The 13,924-nt window shown below is 42.1% G+C and overlaps 2 protein-coding genes across 3 annotated transcripts in view; both read left to right on the forward strand.

Moving 5' to 3' along the window:
• The first annotated feature begins 123 nt into the window (after positions 1–123).
• On the forward strand, positions 124–3,199 carry LOC136158286 (protocadherin alpha-10-like). Its single transcript, XM_065920084.1, has 2 exons — positions 124–2,505; positions 3,185–3,199. The coding sequence occupies exons 1-2, from the start codon at positions 124–126 to the stop codon at positions 3,197–3,199; spliced, it is 2,397 nt and encodes a 798-aa protein (XP_065776156.1).
• Positions 3,200–9,284: 6,085 nt separating this feature from the next.
• The window catches only part of LOC136156201 (protocadherin alpha-C2), a 126,387-nt gene continuing 121,747 nt past the window's right edge, over positions 9,285–13,924 (forward strand). For both annotated transcript variants that reach the window (XM_065918722.1, XM_065918724.1), the window contains exon 1: positions 9,285–11,945. In XM_065918722.1, the coding sequence (XP_065774794.1) occupies positions 9,555–11,945 (2,391 nt within the window). In that variant the 5' untranslated portion in view covers positions 9,285–9,554. The remainder of the gene's footprint in view (positions 11,946–13,924) is intronic.

The following is a 13,924-nucleotide window of genomic DNA, read 5'->3' on the forward strand; positions in this document are numbered from 1 at the left end:
GCTTTAAAGACTATACACACACCCATATTGTTAAGATTAGTTGGGATATCAGGACTAAGACTCAAAGATCTCGAAAGGACTACGTATTTCTACTCAGCAAATGTGATTTACTAACCAGGAGCGATGTTAGCTTCAGGATCTGGTGGCCCGGGAGCCTGGCGCCTCCTGCTCTCACTTCTGCTTCTCGCGGCCTGGGAAACTGGGAGCAATCATGTCCACTACTCGGTCTCCGAGGAGGCCAAACACGGCACCTTTGTGGGCCGCATCGCCCAGGACCTCGGGCTGGAGCTGGCGGAGCTGGTGCCCCGCCTGTTCCGGGTGGCATCCAAAGACCGCGGGGACCTTCTGGAGGTAAATCTGCAGAATGGTATTTTGTTTGTGAATTCTCGGATCGACCGGGAGGAGTTGTGCGGGCGGAGCGCGGAGTGCAGCATCCACCTGGAGGTGATCGTGGACCGGCCGCTGCAGGTGTTCCATGTGGAGGTGGAGGTGAAGGACATTAACGACAACCCGCCTGTGTTCCCAGCGACACACAGAAATCTCTTTATTTCCGAAGCTAGGGCTCTTGAGTCTCATTTTTCACTAGAGGGCGCCTCCGATGCAGATATCGGCGAGAACGCTCTGTTGACTTACAGACTGACCCTCAACGAGTATTTCTCTCTGGAAGTACCGAGCAACGATGAGCAGGTAAAACCGCTCGAACTAGTACTTAAAAAACGTTTAGACAGAGAAGTCGCTTCAGAGCTTCTCTTGGTGCTCAAAGCAACGGATGGGGGCAAACCTGAACTGACAGGCACTGTAAAGATAAACATCACAGTGCTGGATGCAAATGACAACGCCCCAGTTTTTGACAAAGCAGTTCACCGTATAAAATTACTGGAAAATGCAAGAAATGGCACACTGGTTATTAGACTTAACGCCTCAGATTTGGACGAGGGTTCAAACGGCCACATTCTTTATTCCTTTGCAACTGATGTTTCCACTAACACAGAAGCATCTTTTCGCATAGATTCAAACAGCGGAGAAATAAGAGTAAATGGAAAAATAGATTTCGAAGAAACTAAATTATGGAAACTTCAAATAGAAGCAGTTGACAAGGGAAATCCTCCAATGTTTGGTCACTGCACAGTCTTGATAGAAGTCTTGGACATCAATGATAATGCTCCGGAGTTACTAGTGACGTCACTGTTGCTTTCTATTCCAGAGGATGCTCCACTAGGGACCGTCATCACTCTAATCAGTGTAACTGACCGTGACATCGGTAGCAATGCCCAGGTGACCTGCTCACTAACACCCCACGTCCCCTTCAAACTGGTGTCCACCTTCAAAAATTACTATTCGCTAGTGCTGGACAGTTCCCTGGACAGAGAGAAAGTGTCAGAATATGCTCTAGCACTGATCGCGAAGGACGGGGGCTCGCCTGCCTTGTCCACCACTGCCAGCGTGTCCGTGGAGGTGGCCGACGTGAACGACAACGCGCCCGCGTTCGCGCAGCCCGAGTACACCGTGTTCGTGAAGGAGAACAACCCGCCCGGCTGCCACATCTTCACCGTGTCGGCGCGAGACGCGGACGCGCAGGAGAACGCGCTGGTGTCCTACTCGCTGGTGGAGCGGCGGGTGGGCGAGCGCGCGCTGTCGAGCTACGTGTCGGTGCACGCGGAGAGCGGCAAGGTGTACGCGCTGCAGCCGCTGGACCACGAGGAGCTGGAGCTGCTGCAGTTCCAGGTGAGCGCGCGCGACGCGGGCGTGCCGCCCCTGGGCAGCAACGTGACGCTGCAGGTGTTCGTGCTGGACGAGAACGACAACGCGCCTGCGCTGCTGCCGCCCGGGCCAGGCGGAGGACCCAGCGCCGTGAGCCAGGTGGTGTCGAGGTCGGTGGACGCGGGCCACGTGGTGGCGAAGGTGCGCGCGGTGGACGCGGACTCGGGCTACAACGCGTGGCTGTCGTACGAGCTGCAGCCGGCGGCGGGTGGCGCGCGCAGCCCGTTCCGCGTGGGGCTGTACAGCGGCGAGATCAGCACGACGCGCGCCCTGGACGAGGCGGACGCGCCGCGCCAGCGCCTGCTGGTGCTGGTGAAGGACCACGGCGAGCCGGCGCTGACGGCCACGGCCACCGTGCTGCTGTCGCTGGAGGACAGCGGCCAGGCGCCCAAGGCCTCTTCGCGGGCGTTGTCTGGTGCAGCTGGCGCAGAGACGGCGTTAGTGGATGTGAACGTGTACCTGATCGTCGCCATCTGCGCGGTGTCCAGCCTGTTGGTGCTCACGCTGCTGCTGTACACGGCGCTGCGGTGCTCGGCGCCGCCCAGCGAGGGCGCGTGCGGGCCGGGGAAGCCCAGGCTGGTGTGCTCCAGCGCGGTGGGGAGCTGGTCTTACTCGCAGGAGAGGCGACAGAGGGTGTGCTCAGGGGAGGGGCCGCCCAAGACCGACCTCATCGCCTTCAGTCCTAGTGTTCCCCCAGGTTTGAATTCTGGAGATATTGGAGACCAACAGGAGTTTTTCGAGAAAGTAAGTACAGTAATTCTGGGATGTATCATGCCTATTAATGTCAATCACATAGTAGTTCACCAACAAATTACTCTAAGTCCATTGCTTGAAATATTTGTTGTCTTTTTCTTGTGATGGTTTATTCTAAAGCACAATGGAAGTCCAGTCAGTTTTACTTCTTTTCTCCACAATCTTCTTAAATACAGTTGAGAATATTATTTAATTGTTGGAAATACTAATAATAGTAATAATGAAGTAGACTATCACAGCTTCCTGTAAATGAGCAAGGCTAAGTCAGTCAAGAAGGAAAGTATCACTGATGGAAATGGAGCATGTTGGTGAGGCTCAAATATTCTACTTCTCAATTGTGCTGCAAGTTCATTCTTCCTATTCATTTTTAAAAATTCTATTCTAATTGGTGCCCTCCACTCATGTTTGTGCCTTCAAAATTTCCATAATAATTCATAGTTCCATAATTTGGTTAATTTGAGTTTAAACATGTTAGAATTCTTACCTCCCTCTAAGTTTGTGTATTACTGTCAGGCATGGGCTGTTAAGGTGGCTTAATTTTATAAATCATTTCTTTATAATCAATAGCACGCTTCTTTCATAAAGTAGGTAGAATTTTAGTCTTTCTTTTGGGTATGATTTTACTTTTTTGCCTTTAATTCCTTCATGATTTAAACTCCTTTCTTCATAGTCTTCAGATGCTTGAGATATACAAACAAAATTTTTTTTCTAATACAATGATGGGTTTGCTAATTGCCTGGTGGCTTGCTACTCTCCTCCACATTAATTTGCTGATTTTTATTTGGAAGATTTATTTGAGCATTGATTATAATTCTATTTCTTGCATTCATGGTACCTGTAATGAGGTTGTGGGAAAATTCATACTCCTTTGTGCTTTGAGTTTCAAAAATATCTTCTCATATATGCAGAACTGTGATACTTCTGTCCATGTTCACCAAGCTGCTTGGACTTCAAAATAACATTGCCTAAATAACTTAAACCTGATAACCATGGAATATCTATAAAGGCACTTCCACTTGACTGGTGCTGTTGACAACATTTCAAAATTTAACATTGTGTACTTAAAATATTTTTAAACATTGTGTACTTTAGATACATTTGATGCAAATTTCTTTTTGCTCCAATGCTATATTCATGTGAATGATTTTCCCTAAAGAGGTCACAGAGAACTTGAAATTAGAGCCATAAGGGTATGAATCAAATAATGTGGAAGTTGATTTTGTTCTTTTTGGCTCAGTTGTCCAAACTAGTGATTCTTTAATTGTATGGTATGGAGAAATAAATTATATATGATATATTTACATGTAGGTGAAGAACCACATTATAGATAGGGTAAAGTTAATGGAAATTCTGAGATAGCTATTTTCTACCCAGAAAGTAGGATGATTTCCATAAAGATGAACATTAGGAAATCTTCAGAAAAGGAAAAGTCGTATCTTGATTTATGGCACTGGAATCTTCTTCATCCACAGCTACAGACTACAAGAGTCAAGGATACAACATTGGTCACTAACTATAATCAACCACCACTATTTGAGATATTTCTATTTGTAAGATATGGTATAAAGAGCTTAAATAATAATTTTGTTTAAATCTTATAGCAACCTGTAAAGTATATTCAACTATCCAAGTTCTAAAGATTAGATAAGAGATGGTGAGATACTTATCTGTCTTGTCCACTGCCATCCAGTTAATATATGATGGAGATGGTATTCAAATGCACATCTCTTAGATTTAAGAGCCATCCTTTTATTAACTGTATAACTTTTTAGAGTAAATCTTTCATTTAATGTTCAGTTGCTCAGTTGTGTCTGACTCTTTGCAACCCCATGGACAGCAGCACACCAGGCTTCTCTGTCCTTCACAGTCTCCCAGTCTGCTTAAACTCATGTCCATTGAATTGGTGATGCCATCCAACCATAGTTCTGGCTACAAAAATCAAGCACAAGCTATATACATGTTAATTCTCCTTTCTGTTTACTTACATGGAGGAAAAAAACCTCCATGATTATCTTCATGATTAACTTTGTACAATACCATAACTGAGATAGGAATTAAAGTTTTTTTTAATGTTTCTAAGTGATTCTTTTCTCAGAATGTTCATGGTCATCATTATCATTTGTCTTAGTCAATGCCATATTGAGATAGGAGATTTTCATTATTAATAATTAAACATTGTCCAATAAGCACTGTTGATCACTTGTTTGGAAGTGATATAAATAAGCAAAATCATTTAATATATATGGAAAAGCAGAAGACTGTGCTCTGCTACATTCTTGCAGAACACCAAACCCAAATTATATATATATATATATATATGTGTGTGTGTGTGTGTGTGTGTGTGTATATATGTATATATATATATGTACATGTACTTATCCTTTTTACACTAATACAATAATAATTATGTTTTGACACATATAAGTGGTAATATGATTATTTCTTGGATCCTGAATACCAGTGAAAAGCAAAGGAGAAAAGGAAAGATATTCTCATTTGAATGCAGAGTTCCAAAGCATAGCAAGTAGAGATAAGAAAGCCTTCCTCAGCGATCAATGCAAAGAAATAGAGGAAAACAACAAAATGGGAAAGACTGGAGATCTCTTCAAGAAAATTAGAGATACCAAGGGAACATTTCATGCAAAGATGGGTTTGATAAAGGACAGAAATGGTATGGACCTAACAGAAGTAGAAGATATTAAGAAGAGGTGGCAAGAATACACAGAAGAACTGTACAAAAAAGATCTTCATGACCCAGATAATCATGATGGTGTGATTACTCACCTAGAGCCAGACATCCTGGAATGTGAAGTCAAGTGGGCCTTAGAAAGCATCACTATGAACAAAGCTAGTGGAGGTGATGGAATTCCAGTTGAGCTATTTCAAATCCTGGAAGATGATGCTGTGAAAGTGCTGCACTCAATATGCCAGCAAATTTGGAAAACTCAGCAGTGGCCACAGGACTGGAAAAAGTGTTTTCATTCCAGTCCCAAAGAATGCTCAAACTACTGCACAATTGCATTCATCTCACATGCTAGTAAAGTAATGCTCAAAATTCTCCAAGTCAGGCTTCAGCAATATGTGAACCATGAACTTCCAGATGTTCAAGCTGGTTTTAGAAAAGGTAGAGGAACCAGAGATCAAATTGCCAACATCCACTGGATTATTGAAAAAGCAAGAGAGTTCCAGAAAAACATCTATTTCTGCTTTATTGACTCTGCCAAAGCCTTTGACTGTGTGGATCACAATAAACTGTGGAAGGTTCTGAAAGAGATGGGAATACCAAACCACTTGACCTGCCTCTTGAGAAACCTATATGCAGGTCAGGAAGCAACAGTTAGAACTGGACATGGAACAACAAACTGGTTCCAAATAGGAAAAGGAGTATGTCAAGGCTGTATATTGTCACCCTGCTTATTTAACTTATACTCAGAGTACATCATGAGAAACACTGGGCTGGAAGAAGCACAAGCTGGAATCACGATTGCTGGGAGAAATATCAACAACCTCAGATATGCAGATGACACCACTCTTATGGCAGAAAGTGAAGAGGAACTAAAAAGCCTCTTGATGAAAATGAAAGAGGAGAGTGAAAAAGTTGGTTTAAAACTCAACATTCAGAAAACTAAGATCATGGCATCTGGTCCCATCACTTCATGGCTAATAGATGGGGAAACAGTGGAAACAGTGTCAGACTTTATTTTTGGGGGCTCCAAAATCACCGCAGATGGTGACTGCAGCCATGAAATTAAAAGACACTTACTCCTTGGAAGGAAAGTTATGACCAACCCAGACAGCATGTTAAAAAGCAGAGACATTACTTTGCCAACAAAGGTCTGTCTAGTCAAGGCTGTGGTTTTTTCCAGTAGTCATGTATGGATATGAGAGTTGGACCGTGAAGAAAGCAGAGTGCCGAAAAATTGATGCTTTTGAACTGTGGTGTTGGAGAAGACTCTTGAGAGTCCCTTGGGCTGCAAGAAGATCCAACCAGTCCATCCTGAAGGAGATCAGTCCTGGGTGTTCATTGGAAGGACTGATGCTGAAGCTGAAACTCCAGTACTTTGGCCACCTCATGTGAAGAGTTGACTCATTGGAAAGGACCCTGATGCTGGGAGGGATTGGGAGCAGGAGGAAAAGGGGATAACAGAGGATGAGATGTCTGGATGGTACCAGTGACTCGATGGACATGAGTTTGAATAAACTCCTGGAGTTGGTGATGGACAGGGAGGCCTGGCGTGCTGCAATTCATGGGGTGGCAAAAAGTTGTACATGACTGAGCAACTGAACTGAACTGAATTGAATACCAGTGAAGGATCAGTGTTTCCAAAATTGTATACTTCAGGAATAGCTTTAAAGGTATATATTTCCCATAAAAATCTTTGAATGTGTGTAGGTCTTTCAGAATTCAGTCTTCTTCAGTCTTACTGTTGCCTGAGAGATTGTGCCAACTGAACAAACAATCTGTGATCAAATCGCTGTATATTTCAATGAGTCATGATAGCACAGAGTGAACATCACTGCTTATATTCTGTAGTTTTGTAGATACAATGCTGAATGGTACTTCTAATTCATTAATTTTGAAAAACCTACTGGTTTCCAAGAGTGGCTTCAAGATTTATTTTTGGTTCTATGTTTTCAATAAATAGTAGTACTAGATCTATTATGAAATATTAGTGGATGATGAGGACTGGCAGAACATTAAACCCTGCACTCTAACACTTGACTAGCAGGACCTACAGCTGGAATTTAAGACTAAGCAGATTGATTTTGAAAAGGTCAGGGTCAAAGTTCCTTAATCTTTTCAGTCAATTTTATAAAATCAATGTTAACATATTATATAGATGTGATTTCTTGGCACCAGCATATTACCAGATCTCAGGCCCATCCCCAAAGATAAGTTCAAAGATATCATAATCTATTCTATAGGAGCTAACTGAGATGATGAAATCTGAAGTATCACAGCCAAAATGCAACAGATGTGACATTGGTTCATACAGTATATCCAACTCTTTTATGACTTGGCGTTCTTCCAGTGTCACTTAATATACTTGTGTAACATGTGGTTTGAATTCAGATGTGTAATATAATCTCTCAGATAAACTTTCTCATGTTTATTTCTCTACCTTTAAAAACTTCACGTTACATGTAACATCTCAATCCCAAGTTTCCTTGGGGAAGTGGTTGGAAGTCTGTTGCTTCTTTCTTCTGCTAAATCTGACAGGCTTCAAATATCATGTTAGATCTACTGTTCTCTAGCCTAATGGTATACTTTGAAAATAGGTCTATTTGACTGGTTGTTTTCTATTAATAGATGCACAACAGAATTCAGTGTCACAAACGGTTATCAGTCTGTTTTGTTAGTTTTTTAAAAAGGAATTTTAAATTTACTTTAAAGACAGTTCTAGCAGAATAATAATGTTGGGAAAAGAACAAACTTAAAATAAATGAAACAAGATTTGAAATTAGCAATAGAACATATGTGTGTATTCATGATAAAAGAAAATATTAACATAAAAATAAATATACTAGCAATTTTTTACTGTAATATTTTTAGATTGGATATGAACCATCAAAACTGTACAACAAAATACTCAAGCTAGAATGATATTTATCCTGAACCACTTTCTTCTCTCAGCGTTCATTGTACCCTTTTTTCCTTACTCAAATCCCAAAATAATATGAAACAATAAAGGACATGTAACTAAAGTGCAACTTCAGGCAATGAAAATTCACATCAGTTCTAATTTTCTAGTTGATATCTTATGAAATTGAATTTCCATTAACACTGAGGTCATTTAGTTTTTGGTTAAATCGATTATTTTCTGTTTTCTTTAGCACAATATTAGGCACTTAGAGGCAAAGTGTTTAAAAATAATTTCCCTTATTTTGGATAAATTTACAACCTCAAACCCAGAATTTTTTAAAAGAAGAAATAGGTCAATTATTCTCATGACTATATCTTGATAAATATATAAAACCAATGTTGTTGAGAGGAAATACCAATATGGCACAGAAGTTTTCATGGTGATTTTTATTTCACTGAATGGTAAAAAAGTTCACTATGAAAGAAGTAGTCTTTCATATACTGACACCATTAGATAAAGTAACAAAGTAATCATTTTGATACCTGTTATTATATTGTTAGCAATGCAGCTTACATGAGAAATCATATATGCCAAATATAAATTTCATTTACATCAATAGACTTTTCTCTTATGAATTTCATGTCTTAAATCACCAAATTTGAAATATATTTTTGTTTTCCTTGTTGTTCTTTAGTGGATATAAAGTTCCTTGTAACAGGAACACAATTAAATGTAAATACCAATGAAGAATTAGAGCTAAAGAAAAATATAAATCAAAAGCAAGTACATAGTGCACATAGATAAAAATACAATATGTAGGCTTAAAGACTAAGTAATTGTTATTAAAGTTTCAAATTTGTCTTTGAGTTTCCTAGCAGCTGAAATATCAAGAGAAACTAGAAGTAAAACAATTTTTATATGAGGAAATGTTTGACTCTTTTTTTCATAAGGCTACCTATGGAATTGATCTCTCTGTCTCTCTCGGTGTGTGTATACGTGTAGATAAGTAAAAGAGCTCTAAATCAAACATAGGAACAAACATTTCAGTTTGACTTAATCAAGAAAAAAACACCATTTTCCATATACCATCAATTTCAATATGACTTAAAATCTGAATGCTCCACAAATAAACACTTTGGAAATATTTAGGGTATAAAATAGCTTGAAACACGTGAACGTTTTTTTCTCTTCAAGTACAATTCTGTGGTGTTGGATGTAGGGTACAATACTCACAATTTCAGGCACAAGGTGTCGCTCTTTACTTGGAGGAAGTAGTTCATTCAGGGGTTAGTCTGCGCCGCCAGGAACTCCCCATTTAAAGACTCCGTCATGCCGGATGCAACCGTTAAAGGATCCTTTGAAACTTCTCAAAGATTCAGCAAGATATTTAAACGGGAACTGGAGTCTATGGTACTGCAAGTGTAAAGTATCGTATTTTGGAAGTCAGTATATGAGATGTCCGCGACTCAAAGAAGTGGATTGGGCAATGGGCGACTGCTGCTGTCACTTCTGCTCCTCGCAGCTTGGGAGTCAGGGAGCGGCCAGGTCCACTACTCCGTCCCTGAGGAGGCCAAACACGGCACCTTCGTGGGTCGCATCGCCCAGGACCTGGGACTGGAGCTGGCAGAGCTGGTGCCCCGCCTGTTCCGGGTGGCGTCCAAAGGCCGCGGGGACCTTCTGGAGGTAAATCTGCAGAATGGCATTTTGTTTGTGAATTCTCGGATCGACCGGGAGGAGCTGTGCGGGCGGAGCGCGGAGTGCAGCATCCACCTGGAGGTGATCGTGGACCGGCCGCTGCAGGTGTTCCACGTGGAGGTGGAGGTGAAGGACATTAACGACAATCCTCCTGTGTTCTCTCTCAGAGAACAAAAGCTGCTGATTTATGAATCTAAACAACCTGACTCTCGTTTTCCTCTAGAGGGAGCTTCTGATGCGGATATAGGAGAGAATGCTCAATTGACCTACAGACTAAGTAAAAATGAGTACTTTTCTTTAGAATTACCAATAAATAGTAAGCCGACTAAAAAACTGTCACTTACGTTAAAGAAGTCTCTAGACAGAGAGAAAACTCCGGAATTTAATTTACTACTGACGGCTGCAGATGGAGGGAAACCGGAGCTCACTGGCACTGTTCAACTCTTCATCCGCGTCTTGGATATTAACGACAATGATCCGGAATTTGAACAATCAGAATACAAGGTGAGATTGATGGAAAACACAGCTAAAGAAACTCTTGTGATACAGTTAAATGCCACAGATCAAGATGAAGGAGTCAATGGGGAGGTAACATACTCCTTAATGTCAATTAAGCCCAATGGAAAACCTTTATTTACACTAGATGAAAATAACGGAGAAGTGAAGGTCAATGGAACTTTAGACTATGAAGAAAACAAGTTTTATGAAATTGAAGTACAGGCCACAGATAAGGGGAATCCCCCAATGGCAGGTCACTGCACAGTCTGGGTTGAAATCTTAGATGCGAATGATAACGCCCCTGAAATCACTGTCACTTCTCTGTCTCTACCAGTACGAGAGGACACTCAGCCAAGCACTGTCATTGCGCTGATCAGTGTATCTGATCGAGACTCTGGTGACAATGGACAGGTAATCTGCTTTCTAACGCCCAACGTCCCCTTCAAGATCGTGTCCACGTTCAAGAACTACTATTCACTATTGCTGGACGGCAGCCTGGACCGTGAGAGCGTGTCTGTCTATAAGTTGGTGGTGACAGCGCGGGACGGGGGCTCGCCTTCTCTCTCGGCCACAGCCAGCGTGTCCGTGGAGGTGGCCGACGTGAACGACAACGCGCCCGCGTTCGCGCAGCCCGAGTACACCGTGTTCGTGAAGGAGAACAACCCGCCCGGCTGCCACATCTTCACCGTGTCGGCGCGAGACGCGGACGCGCAGGAGAACGCGCTGGTGTCCTACTCGCTGGTGGAGCGGCGGGTGGGCGAGCGCGCGCTGTCGAGCTACGTGTCGGTGCACGCGGAGAGCGGCAAGGTGTACGCGCTGCAGCCGCTGGACCACGAGGAGCTGGAGCTGCTGCAGTTCCAGGTGAGCGCGCGCGACGCGGGCGTGCCGCCCCTGGGCAGCAACGTGACGCTGCAGGTGTTCGTGCTGGACGAGAACGACAACGCGCCTGCGCTGCTGCCGCCCGGGCCAGGCGGAGGACCCAGCGCCGTGAGCCAGGTGGTGTCGAGGTCGGTGGACGCGGGCCACGTGGTGGCGAAGGTGCGCGCGGTGGACGCGGACTCGGGCTACAACGCGTGGCTGTCGTATGAGCTGCAGCCGGCGGCGGGTGGCGCGCGCAGCCCGTTCCGCGTGGGGCTGTACAGCGGCGAGATCAGCACGACGCGCGCCCTGGACGAGGCGGACGCGCCGCGCCAGCGCCTGCTGGTGCTGGTGAAGGACCACGGCGAGCCGGCGCTGACGGCCACGGCCACCGTGCTGCTGTCGCTGGAGGACAGCGGCCAGGCGCCCAAGGCCTCTTCGCGGGCGTTGTCTGGTGCAGCTGGCGCAGAGACGGCGTTAGTGGATGTGAACGTGTACCTGATCGTCGCCATCTGCGCGGTGTCCAGCCTGTTGGTGCTCACGCTGCTGCTGTACACGGCGCTGCGGTGCTCGGCGCCGCCCAGCGAGGGCGCGTGCGGGCCGGGGAAGCCCAGGCTGGTGTGCTCCAGCGCGGTGGGGAGCTGGTCTTACTCGCAGGAGAGGCGACAGAGGGTGTGCTCAGGGGAGGGGCCGCCCAAGACGGACCTCATGGCCTTCAGCCCCAGCCTACCTCCGGGTCTGGATAGAGAAGTCGGAGAGGAGAGACAGGAGGCAGGGTCAAATCATTCCGGTCTGGTGAGTTCTATAGATCCTTCCCCTCTTCTTGAAGTTTATGTTAATTGTTTAAAAAATCCAGTTTATTTCTTGGATGTCTTATACTTCGAGTATCGTTTTTAAAAACATTTGTTAGCGAAATGCCAAATGATACACATATCCAATTTTAATCATATAAAGTATTAGGCTACTTAGCCAGTAAATATCCTATTTCTCCTAATGTTTTGTTAGAACATGTTAAAAAAAATGAAGATGAAAGAATGACGTTTTTGTCATCACTTTATTAGAAATAATTTCTTATTTTGAACTCATCTACCCAAATCACTCCGTCATCCCTAATCTAATTCATATAGATAATAACTATGGATTTTTAAAATTTTACTCATCCTCTTTGCTTTTTTAAACAAGATTTAGCTTTGATGTTTCACATTATTAGATCAATGACTTTTGTCACTTCAAGCTTGTATCAAAATTTTAACACTGTTAATTAGTTCTGAAAGGACTTTCTTTTCTTTTTTTTTTGGTTTTAAACATTCATCATACATCTATTGTCCATTAAATAATCCTCAGTCTTTCCTCTACCAATAAGATAAAACCTGTTTTCATATTATTTGTGGTAAAAGAGTACAGACTTTTGTCCTAGTGTGCTTATTTCATTGAAATAATATAACTAAAATTTCTGTCCATTTTTAATTTTGTAATTTTGTTCTTTGAAATGGGGAGAGATTTATCTACTACGTACTGAAACAAAAGAAACAAAGCTGCCAGAGTCACTAGGCAAAGAAGGTTATTAATATTCCTCAATCAAGTCATTCAAACTTGCTAAAGGCATGCATATAGGCTTATAACATCTGCAATATGTGCTAGTTGGCGTTACTTCTTAAGTTTCTGGTTTTATCTATATAGAAAAAATTAATTCTATCAAAGTGAAGCCTATTGACATTTATCAGTTTCTTTCATTTTAAATTTACTATCCTTAAGTGCTTTATTGCTGGCATTTGTAAGTTTCTTTCCATGTAATATACCCATGTATATACATGCCCATGTACCACATCTGAAAATTCTAGCAAAAATCATTTGCCTCTAGGTCATCCTTCTAATTCAGTGGTTCTTAGCCACATGTAGGATGGTGGAATTGCTGACCTCTTTTGAGAAGCTGATGAAAGTCATTCTCCCTTTAAAATTACACAGCAAACCACTTGGCATAATAGTCAAGGACTCCATGCTGAAGCTCATCCTTGGACCTCTTTTTATGAAACTTTGTATCTCAATATTAATTGTCTAAAAAATTCTTTATTCAAAATTAGTCAATAAGATAAAAATATAAAATATTTCAGGCTCAAAAGTAATTAATCATATAATTTATGAAAGTTTGTAAATATAAATAAATGTGAATGTTAGGTAGGGCACATAATATTACCCATTTCCAAACTAACTTCTTGGAATGACTCAACATCATTTTAATTTAATATAAAATGTAATGTTTTAGGTCCAGGTTAAAATTTTGCAGATTGTTACTATTGCATAATATATAAGTAATCAATATACATTTTAGATAATTCCAAGTTATGTGGATTAATTTCTACAAATTTCGAGTCTTTTATATTTAATTTAAATTTCAAGATTACATTCTAGAATGCAAAATTGTTATTTCATTCTATTTTGTAGTCTGATTGTTTAATTATTGAGCTAACTTTGGATTTTTCTATCAGTTTAATCATTTAATTATGTCTAACAGTGAGTGAGGATGCATTGGGTCTCCTGAATACATTACAATAAGGTTCCTTGTGAATTATGGTACATTGACATTTTTGAAAATGGAAGATATAAAATGAATAAGCTTGATGGTGATAGATAGTTTGAATAGTCCCATAGCATCAAAATTCAAATATGTGTTTCATTAATTCAGAGTGAGTGTGGTAGTTGATTTAAGTTATTTTACACTTGTAGAATCATTCTTGGTTATTATTTTCTGGCTCTTTAAAAATTTCACTTCTCAG

This window comes from Muntiacus reevesi, chromosome 1 (assembly GCF_963930625.1).
Source record: "Muntiacus reevesi chromosome 1, mMunRee1.1, whole genome shotgun sequence".
Classification (NCBI taxonomy): domain Eukaryota; kingdom Metazoa; phylum Chordata; class Mammalia; order Artiodactyla; family Cervidae; genus Muntiacus; species Muntiacus reevesi.